The 14,813-nt window shown below is 47.6% G+C and overlaps 2 protein-coding genes across 3 annotated transcripts; one reads left to right on the top strand and one right to left on the bottom strand.

The window, feature by feature from the left end:
• The first annotated feature begins 2,572 nt into the window (after positions 1-2,572).
• Positions 2,573-5,060, top strand: LOC149323980 (uncharacterized). 2 transcript variants are annotated; one of them, XM_089513064.1, is made up of 3 exons: positions 2,573-3,411; positions 3,523-3,768; positions 4,108-5,060. In XM_089513064.1, the coding sequence occupies exons 1-3, from the start codon at positions 2,934-2,936 to the stop codon at positions 4,902-4,904; spliced, it is 1,521 nt and encodes a 506-aa protein (XP_089369190.1). In that variant the 5' UTR covers positions 2,573-2,933; the 3' UTR covers positions 4,905-5,060. The 2 variants fall into 2 exon arrangements, with proteins under 2 accessions (XP_089369190.1, XP_089369181.1); XM_089513055.1 differs by having other exon boundaries at positions 2,573-3,768.
• A 289-nt stretch (positions 5,061-5,349) lies between these two features.
• On the bottom strand, positions 5,350-6,825 carry LOC149323979 (uncharacterized). The gene is made up of 4 exons (XM_089513041.1): positions 6,188-6,825; positions 5,924-6,079; positions 5,677-5,811; positions 5,350-5,558 (listed from the first exon to the last, which is right to left on the bottom strand). The coding sequence occupies exons 1-4, from the start codon at positions 6,543-6,545 to the stop codon at positions 5,422-5,424; spliced, it is 786 nt and encodes a 261-aa protein (XP_089369167.1). The 5' UTR covers positions 6,546-6,825; the 3' UTR covers positions 5,350-5,421.
• Between the last annotated feature and the right edge of the window lie 7,988 nt (positions 6,826-14,813).

Below are 14,813 nucleotides of genomic sequence, written 5' to 3'. Positions count from 1 at the left end.
TGTGGCTGTTGCTACAAAGGGGGAGACTTTGCTGAATGTCATTGTGAGATGTCAGCTGGTGTTGACTTCTGCCTCAGTCCCCTCAGCGATGAGCTGGAGCAATCAGAGAACTGTTTGAACAAAAGAAGAGGAAAAAATATCAAAAGGAAAATTGGAGTCAGTGCTAAAATGAGCATTTTGCAATCTCAAAGGGAGATTACCGGTGAAATGATAACACGGGCTATTATTTTAAAAAAGAGGCTTTCACACATCCACAAAAGGGGGTGTGAGGAAGGAGAGGAAGCATGGGGGGGGGGGGGAGGTAAAAAAAATCAGCACCATCAGTGATGACTGCTGTCAGAAGATGAAGGAATTTGTCATTATAAAGTCATTCTTTATCTGTTGCCATGACGTTGGCAAATGTGTTTGCAATGCATATTTTTTTGGTTCACCCAACTTCTAATATTCTAAAATAAACAGAAAAACAAGATGAGTGATGGAGGGAAAACATGAAAAAGAAAGATAGGAAGAATTACATTCCGGAGTAGATGCATAAATTTTGCACTTAGCAGTCATTCTTAGAGGTGCACCTGCACCAATACAAAGAATCCGTATGTCTTTAATGCTGGAGCATCTAATAATTCAAAACAGGACTAAGCATGAGGAAATTGGCTGTTGCAGTTTATTTGTGTTACACTTTTTCAGTATGATTCAAGGTTAAATTTGGTGAAACACTGATGGTCAGAATATTCAAAGGACACAATTAAAAGGACACAAAATAGGCAAACATTCTGGTTTGGCTCTTACATTATGGTTATTTGTACACAGATGTCCAGAAATGAATAAATTTCCAATTGTGTTCTTTCTATGTGTAAACACTTATAAACCTGGAATGGAGACACAAGCATCTGAAAAAAGCTTGTACCTCTGGTTCCTCATCAACTCTAGCTCTTCACCAGGTGTCATGTTACTACCAAGCAATGTGAAAACAGGTAGTCTCAGGTAGCTGAAGCCGAGTAGTAGTTAATTTCTCTCTCATGCTCTCATTTTTAAAACAAAAATTAACTCAGATTTTACAGATAGCAGAGGGAGATCACTAACCTAGATTTCAGAGGAAGATTTTTTATTGCAAATCAAGGAGAGAGAGAATTTTTCACTTCAGGAATAATAATGATACTACTCTAACCCAGGACCTTGTGTCCTCCTTCAGTGATAAGAATCAAAGTTGTTATTTGTCTAGTCACTTTAAAGCTCAGGAAAATCCCTGTTGTGGACTAAATTGTCAGCATTCTGTAGTCAATGTGGCCTATGGCTAGGCTGGCTGGGAGATTCTAGGATCTATAGCCCAAAAGGTAATTTAAAAGCCCTGTTTCTTTCCCTTCTTTCCCCCTTACAATTCATCTCAGTCTTGTGCATCTTATGTGTAGTTTCATTTGATATGCTGCCCATGTGATCATCATCAACCTTTTCTAACTTCTGTCTGTCTTCTCTGAGCCCTGCCCTGCCCTGTCCTTCCAGCATGTAGCCAACCCATCCTTCATGACAATGTTCAAATAGAGATTGAGCCTCCATTATCCAGAATTCTGAAATCCAAAATATTCCAGAATCCAAAATTGGGTGGCTGAGATAGTAACCCCTTTGTTTTCTGATGGTTCAATGCATAATAATAAATACATATAAACTTTTTCATGTACAATATTATTTAAAAATTGTGTATAAAAGTACCTTCAGGCTATGTGTAAAAGGTGTATATTACATAAATGAATTTCATGTTTAGACCTGGGTCCTATCTCCAACATCTCATCATGTATATGCAAATATTCAACAATCCAAAACACTCCAATTTCTAAAACACTTCTAGTCCCAAGCATTTTGGATAAGGGAGACCTAATCTGTATAATCATTCCATCTGTCTGTAAACAATTCCCCTTAACTCATGCCCTTAAAGTGGCTCTGATGTTAGTTCTGTTTTTCACCTCTGGCCACCACAAAAATCTAGGCATCCAAACTTGGGGCTCTATTCAGAAGTACATTCAAACTACAAACCTGTGTTATCAGAAGGGAGTGAGACCCCCATCTTACACAGGCTGAATCCTCAACTGCTTTTTAGTACATCTATCATGTCTGGTTAAATCTTCAACACATTCACCTTCTTTCAATTCATTACTCACATGAAGTATGAATTTAGTATGGAACAGCTTTGTTGGATATAAGTCAACAGTAGAAACAGTATTGGACATCACTAGCACAACCCCACAACATTGGTTTCATGTCTATGCTAAGTCGCATGCTAGATGAACCGTACCTTGACTTACACAGGTAGTGAGTGCATCGTTTTCAGAAATGAAGGCGGGTTACAGACGGGCAAAAAGGGATGTACTCATGACGTCATGAAGGTAGAGCCTTCAGACGGGCTTTCCCTGAATGCCGTCATGAACACGCCCCCCGCACGCCTCAAGCGGGAAGAAGCGGCATTAAAAAGGTGCTGCTTTTTTCCGCTTCTTTTTGATTTGATACGTACGTGCGCATCTCCGTCTGTAAGCCCCTGCACCGATACGTCAGAATTGCTACGCCGCAAATATAAGTTGCCGGTTTAAAAGCTCCGTGTCAGCTGCGTCGCATAATGGGTCGGGGTCCGGGACATGCGTGGTTTGCAGTCAAGCTTAAATTGCAACGTCCGCTGCCATGCAGCTGTGGAAGCTGCGGCACAGCTGCGGCGCATTTTAAGCCTCGTAACCCTAACCCTAGAGCCACTTGTGCGCATGCGTTGCTAGAATCGCGGGAAGTTGTAAGTTTTGCCGGCGGATGTTTTGGTTGTAGAAAGTGATAAGGGAAAGTTTGGGATTTAAAGTGACCCCCTACACACATTCCTGCGCCATTTTCACCTGGGAACGGGCACAGTTCGGCTGCTCCTGGCACAGCTGTGTGGCGGCTCCCCTTTGCCACCAGGCAGGATGGCACAGCCATCCACCAGCACCCCGAAAAAAGGCAGGGGGACGTCTTGGTCTCATACTGAGACGGCTGACCTGATAGCTATATGGTCCCAGCCAAATATTTTGCAGAAACTGGAGCAGTCCTACCTGAATGCTGACACATATCGAGAAGTGGAAGAAGCCATGAAAGTCAAGGGCCACAACAGAACCTTGGAGGAGTGTCGCCGAAAATGCAAGTCGCTGAAATCTCAATACAAACAATACAGAGATGCCCTGGCTAAAGGTACTACAAAGGGCGCCCCCCCGCCCTTTTACAAGGAGCTGCATGCTTTCATCAAAAGTGATGGAAGCATCAGACCCCACAGACTAGCCACCAGTGGGGAGCGCGTGAGGGTCCCGGCGGGCCAGCCAGCCAGAGCCGAGCCTGTGGTGGTGGAGGAGGAGCAGGAGCAGACCCCGGAGCTTGAATGTGCCCAAGACCTTTTGATGCCTCGTCAGGGTAAGATGTGCCAGGGCCCCTGGGGGGAAGGCAGGGGGGAATGGGACAAGGGGAAGATGTGGCCCCAGGGTAGGCACAGGCCAGAGATGACCCTTGTCCCTTGTCATATAGGTGAGGAGCAGGAGGAGGAGGAGGAGGAGGAACACCCCGACTCAGGTGATTCCTCCAGCAGCCAGAGATTTCTGGACCCCCGTGCCGTGCTCAGACGAATGTCTGCTGAGGCTGGGAGCTCCAGAAGGAGACCACCATCTCGTGCTGGATCCTCTTCCACGACCAGCAGCTACCGTGACCGTTCACCTCTCTCTCGGGCCAGTGCACCCGCCAGCGATGGCAGTGAGACCGAAGAGAGTATGCAAGGTAAACCTTATATTTTTGTTTATAAATGCATGGCTCAACTGCGCAATTGTGGCATGTCTCATTCACTGCTTACTGTGCTGGTATGTTTGCAAGGTTGCTGTGCAAGTAGGATTGTGAGTGTCCCTGGCATGGTCATGTCCTGCATGTGTCCCACATTCCTAAGGCACCCCTCCCTTGCATGTAAATCTGTCCTTTCCCAACGCCCTTAGTTTGAAGCTCCACCCTTTGCCACAGCTTTGAGTGAGAGTTCCTGCATGGCAGAATGGGGTTGGTCTAGATGAACCTCAGGGTCTCTGCTAACTGTAGGCTTCTATGACTCTCTGCTTGTATGTCCCATAGTAGGAGGACGAACTGAAGCAGAACAAGAAGAAGAAGGAGAAGGAGAACCTCCTGCAGCTAATCCCATAGCTGCCATGTCAGCAGAGGAGCGCCTTGCCACCAAGAAGAAAAGGGTCCGTCCGTCAGCAGCTACTAGAACTGTGGCAGCTGTGGATGTGCTCAAGGTTTGCTCAGAAGAGAAAATGACAGCACTGATGCAGCAGGCGCAGCGAGCCTGTGATGAAAGGGAGAGGAGCAGACAGTCCCGCAGGGAGCTCATGGAAAGGGCACTGGAAGTTCAACTGAGGGGCGTTCAGAACCAGGAGACAGCACTAGAGAGGTCAGACCAACATCATGAGACCACAGTCCAGGAGCAGAGGCGACTCAACACCAGCATGGAAGCGCAGACTGTTCTGATGGGGCAAATGCTGGAGGTCATGAGGGGAGGGCAGGGTGGCCCGAGACGCAGAAGGGTACGTAGGGAGCAGGGTGGAAGAGGCAGGGCTGCTGTCCCCAGGGTCGTGGAGGAAGGGGTTGAGCAGCAGGAGCCCCCAGCAAGAGGTGGAAGAGGCAGGGCTGCTGTCCCCAGGGTCGTGGAGGAAGAAGTAGGGCCACAGGAGCCCCCAGCAAGAGCAGTCCCTCCAGCTGAGGAGCAGGCAGTTGCCATGGAGGTGGAACCGGCTCAGCAGCCTCTGGCTGGCCCATCCTCCAGCCTCTTCAGTCAGTCAGTGGCAGTCCCACCGCCCACACCCCGCCCCCAAAGGCAAAGGGCAACTAGAGGGGGCCTGGGCCTGGGATCAAGGGGCAGGGAGCACTGAAAAGGCACTAGGTCCCATGATGTCCCATAAAGACATCATTTCGCCTCCCAGGGCATGTGTTCCCTCCCAGCCCATCTACCCTATTCTACCCTTCCTGTTCTCTCCTCCCACCATGCCTGGCTCACTGGTCCCCAAACCAGCAATCTCCAAACTCTGTCCTCCCAGGCGTTTGGACTTAATCTCCCAGAATCCCCAGCCACCTTGCCCTGTGGTCTGGGATTCTGGGACATGAAGTCCAAATGCCTGGGAGGACAGAGTTTGGAGATTGCTACCTCACACCACTCCTGCTTAGCTTTAGACTGCACAGTTGCGCCTAAGCTATCTCATTCACACTCACAGCCACACCGCCGCAGTTGCGCATAATTAACCACACAAATTTTTTTTTTAAAAAATAAACTTTTTTATTAACAATAACAATAAATTGTTTTCACTATGTACATATATACAAAAGGAAGGGGGAGGGTGAAGGGGGGTGGTGAAGGGGGGATGGCAGAGGGGGCAGGGAAGGGAAGCTGCTTCAGGGAGGGGGAGGAGGCGGTGGGGCGGGCAGCCGGCGGAGGAGTTCCTGGAGAGTCTCCTCCATGGAGGAGACTTTCTCTGCCAGCTTGTCCACCTTTGCTTCGATAGCAGCGAACCTCCTCTCCGTCCGGTTCTCTGTGGGGGGAAAAGAAAGAGGATGGTTAGGATCAGCCTGTGGAGCCCATCACCCACTCCCACAGGCAGGGTTTCTGGGTGCCCCCACTCCCTTCCCTGGGTTCACCACTACACTTACCTTGCTGCCGGGCTTGGAGGACACGATCCAGGGCACTGGCATCGAGGGCCAAGTGCCCTGGCTGTCCTGGCAGGCGGCGGCTCGGCCCAGGCTCCTCTTCCTGCGCGACGGCGGCAGCAGCAAGGACATGAAGCCCTGCAAAAGGGGAAGGAAAGGCCCAAGTTACCATGCTGGCATGGCAGATAAGGGCACAAGTGTCGTGGGGGCTGCAGGCAGGCAACCCCCACCCCTCACCCTGGGGACCTACCTTCCGCCAGAGGAGCCTGCTCTGGCTGCGGAGGGGCCACAGCAGCTGGTCCTGGCTGTGGCCCACCCTCGGGGACATCCTCGTCCCCCGAGGATGGTGGAGAGGGCGACCTGGCAGGGTGCCCTCCCTCCCTCCGCCTCCGCCTCGGCCGCACGCCTGCAGAAGGGAAGAGGACGGATGGCATTGGCACCATGCAGGAAGGAGAAGAGGGCAAGGGAAGGGTCAAGGAGGGGAGGACAGGGCATGGCAAGAGCTCTGGCTTACCTGGAGGACGGCGATCTTCCGGTCTGGGCCGATCTCCCCTGATCCACAGGTCCTTCAGCCGCGAGAAGAATGGTGGCTGCCTGTCAACCGGGGGCGCCTCTCCGAAATCCTCAAGGGTTTCGAAGAACGCTGCCTTCAGAGTTTTAAATTTAACTCTACATTGGTGCAGCGTTCTTTGAAACCCTCGGTTTCGGAGGGCACGAGATGCCTCGAGGAAATGCCCCCGGTTGGGCTTGTTGGTGCTGGCCATCACCCTCCTCGCGGCTGCCTGTGGCATCAGGGAGTCCAGGAGGATCCCGACCTCTTCATCGGTCCAGTAGGCGATTCGGACCGGGACCCTCCTGCGTGGCTCTGCCATGTTGATCGCCGTCCTGGGGTCTTTCACAGTTGCGCACGGGTATATATGGGCACCTGTGGCTCTGGGCCGTTAGGCCACGGTGGTCCTAGGCCAATGAAAGCTTTCAGAGGAGCAGTTTGAATCTTTCCCCCAATAGATGCCCTCTGAGTACCCCATTGATACATTCAAATGGGCCATTAGGAAAGCTTGAATTTGAGGGAGATTGATACATTGTCAAAGGGGCAATTGGCAGTTGGAGCTGATGTATCTTTTTCACCCAGGAAAACAGGCGCCAGGAGACCTTTTGTATGTGTGTGTTTGTGTGTGTCCCCCTCAGGCACGTGGCAAAACATGCCCACAGCACAGATCAGGAATGATAGGCAGACTCAAACTGTGGATAATGGGATACATTTATTCATGTGCTTATGCTATTACAGTACAATGCACTCTGACATCACAGATGATGGCACAGGAGCCATCCTTCAGATTCTCCTTGTCAGGAAAAAATCTGCCAGGGCATCCCTCACAGCCTCCCCTGCTGACTTCTTGGCATTCTCTTCATCCCTTGTGATTGGTGCCGGGGCGGGCAGCACAAAACGGCGCCTATATCGCATGCCCTCATCCAGGACCCTGCCCTTGGTCTCACAGATGTTGTGCAGAATGACACATGATACCAGGATGGGCACCACGTTCTCCTCTACCACCAGGAGTGGGGCAGTGAGACAGCGCCATCTCGCCTTCAATCTGCCAAACGATCTTTCCACGGCCCCCCTGACGCGATTCAACTTCTTGTTGAAGATCTTCTGTCTGGGAGTGCGTGGGGTCTTAAAGGGTGTCATGAGCCATTTCCGAATGGGGTAGGCAGAGTCAGCCAGTATCAGGGGCCCGATCTGCTGGCCTCTGATGTTGATGCTGGGGTTCCCTTGCACATAGATGCCAGCCTCCATGGCCTCGTAGATGAGAGAATTCCGTGCCACCCTGGCATCGTGTGCTGACCCATGCCACCCGAGCTCCACGTCCACGAATCTTCCTGTGTGGTCACATGTCCCTTGCAGGATGACAGAATAGGAGCCCTTTCTGTTGACATAGGCATTCCTCAGCCCCAAGGGTGGTATGATCAGGCAGTGGCACCCGTCCATGAGGCCAACCACTTGTGGAAAGCCGCGGCGACCAAAGGCATCCATAATCTGTGGGGGAAAGGAAGGGAGAGAAACAGAGGAATTGAGATGACAAGTATGTTACAGGTGCGCAACTGCACCATAGCAAGAGCAGCAAATGTACAGTGAGGGGGTGACACTTGACACAGAATACCACAGGGCTGCCAAAGATTAAAGGGAAGGTGGTGTGGCTGTCCCTACCTCACGTGCGTTCCCCAGGTACACGGTCCGTGACAGCAGCAGCTTCTCCATGGCCAGGGCAAACTCCACCACGATCTCCCCCACGGTGGCAACGCCAGTCCCAAACAGCGCTGCCGTCACAATATAGGTGGATTTGTGTGCCAGTGAAAAGACACCAATGGCCACTCTCTTCTCCACCGGGATGGCTTTCCTCATCACTGTGTCTGCCTTCTCCAGTTCTGGGCGCAGGATGCCCACAAGCCTGTGGAAGAGGGCACGGGGCATTCGGAAGAAATGCCTCCATTGCTCGTCAGACCATATGGTTGAGACAAAGTTGTCCCACAAGTCGTGCGATGCAGGGACCTGCCAGCATCGGCGGAGACGTGCCACTCTGGCCAGGGCCATGGCACCGCCAACAGTAGCCATATGAAGCGCTATGGCAGCCGCTGCCGTTCGCTGTTCTGTGCCATCATCATCATCACTGCTGCTGTCATCCAAGTCTACAGCTGTCATGGTGGTGGATGATGGGACCTCCATTGCAGTGGCAATGGAGGCGGAGGGGGCAGAGGAGGCAGGGAAGACGGCGGTGGCAGCGGCGACAGCTGTGGCTGTGCATTGCAGCTTCATTAAGACCACAGGGAACAAAGGAGAGGAGGCATCCATGATGCCAGTGGTGGCACTCGCAATGCGCAAGCGGGCAAGGATGCCAACACCAGCTGATCACCAGCTGGCAGGAGGCCACCTTTGTTCTTGGGCAGGGCGGGGAAAAAAGTTTAAAGGGACCTGGGCCCTTTAACGGTGCACATGCGCACTTTGCAGTTGGGAAAAGGGAACTTGCCGGCTGCTGGCTGACTGCCGCAGCTGCGCACTTCTCATGCGGCAAAAGAAAAAAAAAAGCCGCGGTTTGCGCCGCCCGTGCGGAAGCTGCTTCTCTTTTTGCAGCGTCCTCCGAGGCGGCCGTATGAAAGCTCCGGGTCCGAAATGGACCCAGGTGGGGCGTCTTCACTGCCCCCCGTGTGGAAGCTCCAACACCTGAAGCACGCCCCCGGGGCGGGCCGTCTGGAGGCTCCGTATTGAGCTGAATACACATCCAAGACGTCTTTCCCTGCCCGTCTGTAGCCCGCCGAAGCCTCTGTTAGGAGATTCCTGGAAGTATGATTTCAGCTTTAAAATAAGACTTGCACATTGAACCAGCTTTGTTTTACATAGAAGGACTTGTCACCACCCCCAAAATTTGGTGGCACAGCAGCAGTGGAGGTAGCATCCAACACCTGGTGGCTTCAGGAAGGACATTGAATCCCTACATCTTAACCTCTACCAACATGTGCTCCCCTTCTATGACTCTGTAATAAAGACCTCTACCCTACCATCTCATCCTGCTCCTTCTATGTATCTCTAAATGTATTTATTTTATTTTATCCCACCTTTCTCTGTTACCTATGTAATTACCTCTTAAATACTTTTATTTAAAACTCACTTCCTGAGATCTAGTCTCCTCCATGAAGTCTTAACTTGTAGCAACTTCCAAAACTCATCGTCTCATCTTCAGACTGTAAGCCTCTCACGGCAGATTTCTGGCTCTTGCTTAGGTCACTCTGTAACTCAGTGCAGACTCATTGTACCATATCAGTAAAAATAATATAATTCTAAGGAAGTCTTCTGCCCCTTTGAATACTGTCAAAATAATATGTGCTACTGCTTCATTAAGGTCACAGCTTCTGTTAAATGAGATATGCTTGGTTGGTACTACTTATAAATTAATGGAAAATCAATGGCACTTCTCTTGGGGGTCATTCTTAAAAACAAGAGTCACACAATTAGTCCAGCAAGTGCATTCAAATCCCTGGTTTCTATGTTTGCTGAACGGTAAGTAGCTTTCTGGATAGTCTGTGAAGAATTACAGATCAGCTGTGGCTTGTTTTGAGTTCCCCAGTAAGTAGTGGCCATTTGCAAATAAGCACCTGGGAAATGGAATGTGCATGCAAATGAACCTATTATGTTCTCTGCCCTGCAATTCCCAATGCTTATTACTTTTCAAATCACTGCTTGCATATAAGAAGGAACTGGAAGTTACTGAGCCTCCTGTCTTTGTCAGGGAATGTAACAGACACAAAGATAGTCAAGTCTATTGTTCTGAATGGACAAAATAATTAATAATCCAAAACATCAGTACAGATTTGCCTCTTTATATATCATTCCTTGACAGACAGACAGATATGCAAGCAGTGATAGCTCTGCATGCATGCAAACGTTTACTTCTATCTGCCTTCCACATTTAGAATAAACTATAGTGAGCAATACCAGCAGTTGTGGAGATCAGTTTCATCTTTGCTGGGCCTGCTGCAGGACTGTCCCTGCTGCTATCCCAAAAGCTGAAACAAATTCCGCTGCTAAACCTGATGACAAAAATGAAGAATACCATTAAAAGAGGCTGGAAATGCATGTTTCTATGGAAATTGCCACTGAAATATTGTGGCAAGCCGCACACGCACACACAAACCACTTAAAGAAAGGAATTTCCTGCTTGCTTTAATGGCTTTTCACAATTTGCTGCCTAGTTTTCAAGGTGTCATTTGGTGGGCCAAATTTGGTGGTACACTTCATATTGCCCACTCCAACTGACATATTCCTCATCAGTAGGATTACTTTAATAGTAAGACTTCCTGCTCTCCCCCCACCCCTTAACCAATTCATCTCCTAGTAAATGACAGGATCATGTACCAAAACCAAAAATTATCAAAAAGAAAAAGAAACATATAGCGGTTCCTTGGTATACTGGTCCTTGGTTCCAGGACCCCCTGTGGATACCAAAATCTGTGGATGCTCAAGTCCCATTAAATACAATGGCATAGTAAACTGGTATCCTTTATATATAAAATGGCATATTCAAGGTTTGCTTTTGAAATTTATCATTTTAAAAAATATTTTCAAATTCTGGATGGCTGAATCAATTGCTAAAGAATCCTTGTTTGCAGAGGGCTGACTGTAATAGTATTCAGATAAAAGCAACAAAGAGAGTTTTAGTGGTGTGATAAAAATAATTATTATGAAATAAGCTGCATACTGAAGTCTATGAAAGCTCATGCAATAATAAATATCTTATTAAATATTGATAGCTGGATGCTACAGGATTCTTTAGTATTTTTATGTGATTATTATTGCTACCCCTCTTGATATTGTTCAGATAGAAATTTAAACATTCTGGATGTATATACAATAACTGTCTTGCACATTTTTAAGGAGAGGACTGATTAGCATGTCACAAAGCACATGCTCACACATAAATGTTTCAACAGAACCATTAGTGTACATATAAAGGATGATGTGCAAACCAAGTCAATGAAAAGTTACTCAGAATTATCATCAACTGAGTAGGAAATTTATGCTTTGAGCAAGTATGCCCAGGATTGCACTGTCGTTTTCAAACTTGTATAAGGTTGTTTGAAGTTCACTGCTGCTGGTAGAATCTCCCGTGTCAGACATGCTTTTGCTGAGGAGCCAGTGGACAGTGTCACTGGTGGAGGATCTCTCTGAGATAATAACAGTGGGATTATAGCCAATGCTTGTTAGTACTGTACAGAAGGAGGCACAGAAAATTCCTTTTGAATGTCTTTATTTTACCATAAAAATCCCATGAGAGACCATTCAAAATGAAACAGAGGCGGGTTACAGACCGCCCATTTGGGGCGGACTGTACCCGCCCCTTTCCCTGGGCCAGAGATAGAGTCTCCTTCCTCAGACCTCCAAGGAAGGAGACTCTATCACCCTCCGAGGGAGTGCATTCCACTGTCGAACAGCCCTTACTGTCAGGAAGTTCCTCCTAATGTTCAGGTGGAATCTCTTTTCCTGTAGCTTGCATCCATTGTTCCGGGTCCTGTTCTCTGGAGCAGCAGAAAACAAGCTTGCTCCCTCTTCAACATGACATCCTTTCAAATATTTAAACAGGGCTATCATATCACCTCTTAACCTTCTTTTCTCCAGGCTAAATATCCCCAGCTCCCTAAGTCGTTCCTCATAGGGCATGGTTTCCAGACCTTTCACCATTTTTGTCGCCCTCCTTTGGACACGCTCCATTTTCTCAATGTCCTTTCTGAATTGTGGCGCCCAGAACTGGACACAATATTCTAGGTGGGGCTTGACCAAAGCAGAATACAGTGGCACAATTACTTCTCTTGATCTAGACACTACACTTTTATTGATGCAGCCTAAAATTGCATTGGCCTTTTTAGCTGCCGCATCACACTGTTCACTCATGTTCAACTTGTGGTCTACTTGGACTCCTAGATCCCTTTCACACGTAGTTTCATTCAGCCAGGTGTCACCCATCCTATATCTGTGCATTTTATTTTTCCACCCTAAGTTCAATACCTTACATTTCTCCGTGTTGAATTTCATTTTGTTAGCTTTGGCCCAGCTTTCTAGTCTATTCAGGACATTTTGAATCTTGATCCTGTCCTCTGGGGTATTAGCTATTCCTCCTAATTTGGTGTCATCTGCAAATTTGATAAGTATGCTCCCAATTCTGTCATCCAGGTCATTGATAAAGATGTTGAATAGCACTGGGCCCAGGACAGAGCCCTGTGGGACCCCACTGGTCACTTCTCTCCAGGATGAAAAGGAGCCATTGTTGAGCACCCTTTGGGTTCGGCCGGTCAACCAGTTACAAATCCATGTAACAGTTACCTTTTCTAGCCCACTGGTGGCGCAGTGGTTAAATGCCTGTACTGCATCCATTCACTCAAAACCACAAGGTTGCGAGTACAAGACCAGCAAAAGGGCCCAAGCTCGACTCAGGCTTGCATCCTTCTGAGGTCGCTAAAATGAGTACCCAGACTGTTGGGGGCAAATTAGCTTACTTGCTGTTCACCGCTATGATCTTTGGAATAGCAGTATATAAACAAACAAACAAACAAACAAAACAAAAACAAACATTTTACAAGCTTGTTTGCAAGAATGTCATGGGAAACCTTGTCAAAGGCCTTACTGAAATCAAGATATACTATATCCACAGCATTCCCTTCATCTACCAAGCTGGTAATTTTATCAAAGAAAGAGATTAGATTTGTCTGGCATGACTTGTTTCTCTGAAACCCATGTTGAGTTTTTGTGATTATGGAATTGCCATCTAGATGTTCACAGACTCTTTGTTTAATTATCTGCTCCAGAATCTTTCCTGGTATTGATGTCAGACTAACTGGACGATAATTGTTGGGATCCTCTTTTTTCCCCTTTTTGAAGATGGGGACAACGTTTGCCCTCCTCCAGTCTGCTGGGTTCTCTCCTGTTTTCCAGGAGTTTTCAAAGATTATTGCCATGGCTCCGATATTACAATTGCCAGTTCTTTTAATACCCTTGGATGGAGTTCATCTGGTCCCGGAGACTTAAATTCATTTAGATTAACAAGGTGTTCCTTTACTATCTCTTTACTTATTCTGTGCTGAAATTCCCCTATTCTGTCCTCTGCTCCATTATCCTCAGGTTGGGCACCCTTTTCCTTTTCTGAGAAGACTGAGGCAAAGAAGGTGTTGAGTAATTCTGCCTTATCTCTGTCCCCTGTTAACATTTTGCCATCCTCTCGATGCAGTGGCCCTACCATTTCCTCCTTCTTACTTTTGCTGCGGACATATCCAAAAAAGCCCTTTTTGTTGTCTTTAACCTCTCTAGCAAGTCTGAGTTCATTCTGCGCTTTAGCTTTTCTGACTTTACCCCTGCACATGCCTGCTATTTCTTTGAATTCCTTTTTCTTGATTTCTCCCTTTTTCCATTTCTTATACATGTTCCGTTTCAAACTTAGCTCGGTTAAAAGTTCCTTAGTCATCCATCCTGGTTTCTTGAGACACCTCCCATTTTTCTTTTTCACTGGAACTGTTTGAAATTGTGCCTTCAGTATCTCCCTTTTGAGAAAGTCCCATCCGTCCTGAACTCCTTTATCTTTTAGTATTTCTGACCATGGAATCGCCCTCAATACTTCTCTAAGTTTACTGAAATCCGCTCTCCTAAAATCTAGAATGTGTGTTTGACTTTGCCTGGTTTCTCCTTTCCACTGTATTACAAACTCCAGGAGAACATGGTCACTTCCACCTAATGATCCTCCCACTTGCACCCCATTATCCAAGTCATCCTTGTTGGTTAGGATCAGATCTAAAATAGCTGACCCCCTTGTTGCCTCTTCAACCTTTGGACCATGAAATTGTCTTCCAGGAAAGTGAGGCATTTGCTAGACCTTGAGGATTTTGCTGAGTTTGACTTCCAGCAAATATCAGGATAGTTGAAGTCACCCATCACTACTACATCTCTCCTTTCTGAGTGTGTGGTCATCTGTTCTAGAAAGATATCATCCAATTCCTCAGTCTGACTTGGGGGTCTGTAGTAGACTCCCACCATAACATCCTTGTTTCCCTCCCCTTTAATTTTTATCCAGATGCTCTCCACCTGGCTTCCAGGATTGATGTCCTGGATCTCTTCACTGGTGTAAATATCTCTTACATATAGTGCTATTCCTCCTCCTTTCCTGTTTGGCCTATTTCTCTTTAAAAGGTTATACCCCTCTATTTCCACTTTCCAATCATGAGACTCATCCCACCAGGTTTTAGTGATGCCTATTATATCATATTTGCTTTGTTGTAGTAGGAGTTCGAGTTCATCTTGCTTATTTCCCATGCTCTGTGTAGAGACATTGCAGACCATGGGTCCCTTTTACTTGCTGCCTGTGCAAGTTTTTTTGCCTCCCACTGTTGGGTCCTTGCACTTTTTTTCTTGTTTCCTCTATGTCAGTTTGACTATTTTCGCCATCCCTTTCGCCTTCCTTAATATTGTCTCCCTTCCCCTTGGAACTCAGTTTAAAGCCCTCCTGATCAAGTTCTTGAGACTGTTGGCAAAAACATTTCTTCCAACTTGCGTGAGATGCAACCCGTCTGTTGCAAGAAGTCCCTCCTCATGGAACCGCAGCCCA

The sequence above is a fragment of the Sceloporus occidentalis genome, unplaced genomic scaffold (assembly GCF_023333645.1).
Source record: "Sceloporus occidentalis isolate IW3139 unplaced genomic scaffold, rSceOcc1.0.p SCAF_1, whole genome shotgun sequence".
In the NCBI taxonomy this organism is placed as follows: domain Eukaryota; kingdom Metazoa; phylum Chordata; class Lepidosauria; order Squamata; family Phrynosomatidae; genus Sceloporus; species Sceloporus occidentalis.
This window is presented reverse-complemented; position numbering and strand designations above follow the sequence as displayed.

Coding starts and splice junctions, on each gene's coding strand:
- LOC149323980 (XM_089513055.1), top strand. CDS start 2,934: ATGGCACAGCCATCCACCAGCACCCCGAAAAAAGGCAGGGGGACGTCT. Junction 3,769..4,107: donor GACCGAAGAGAGTATGCAAG/GTAAACCTTATA, acceptor TATGTCCCATAG/TAGGAGGACGAACTGAAGCA.
- LOC149323979 (XM_089513041.1), bottom strand. CDS start 6,545: ATGGCAGAGCCACGCAGGAGGGTCCCGGTCCGAATCGCCTACTGGACC. Junction 6,080..6,187: donor GGAAGATCGCCGTCCTCCAG/GTAAGCCAGAGC, acceptor TCCCTTCTGCAG/GCGTGCGGCCGAGGCGGAGG. Junction 5,559..5,676: donor CCTCCAAGCCCGGCAGCAAG/GTAAGTGTAGTG, acceptor TTCCCCCCACAG/AGAACCGGACGGAGAGGAGG.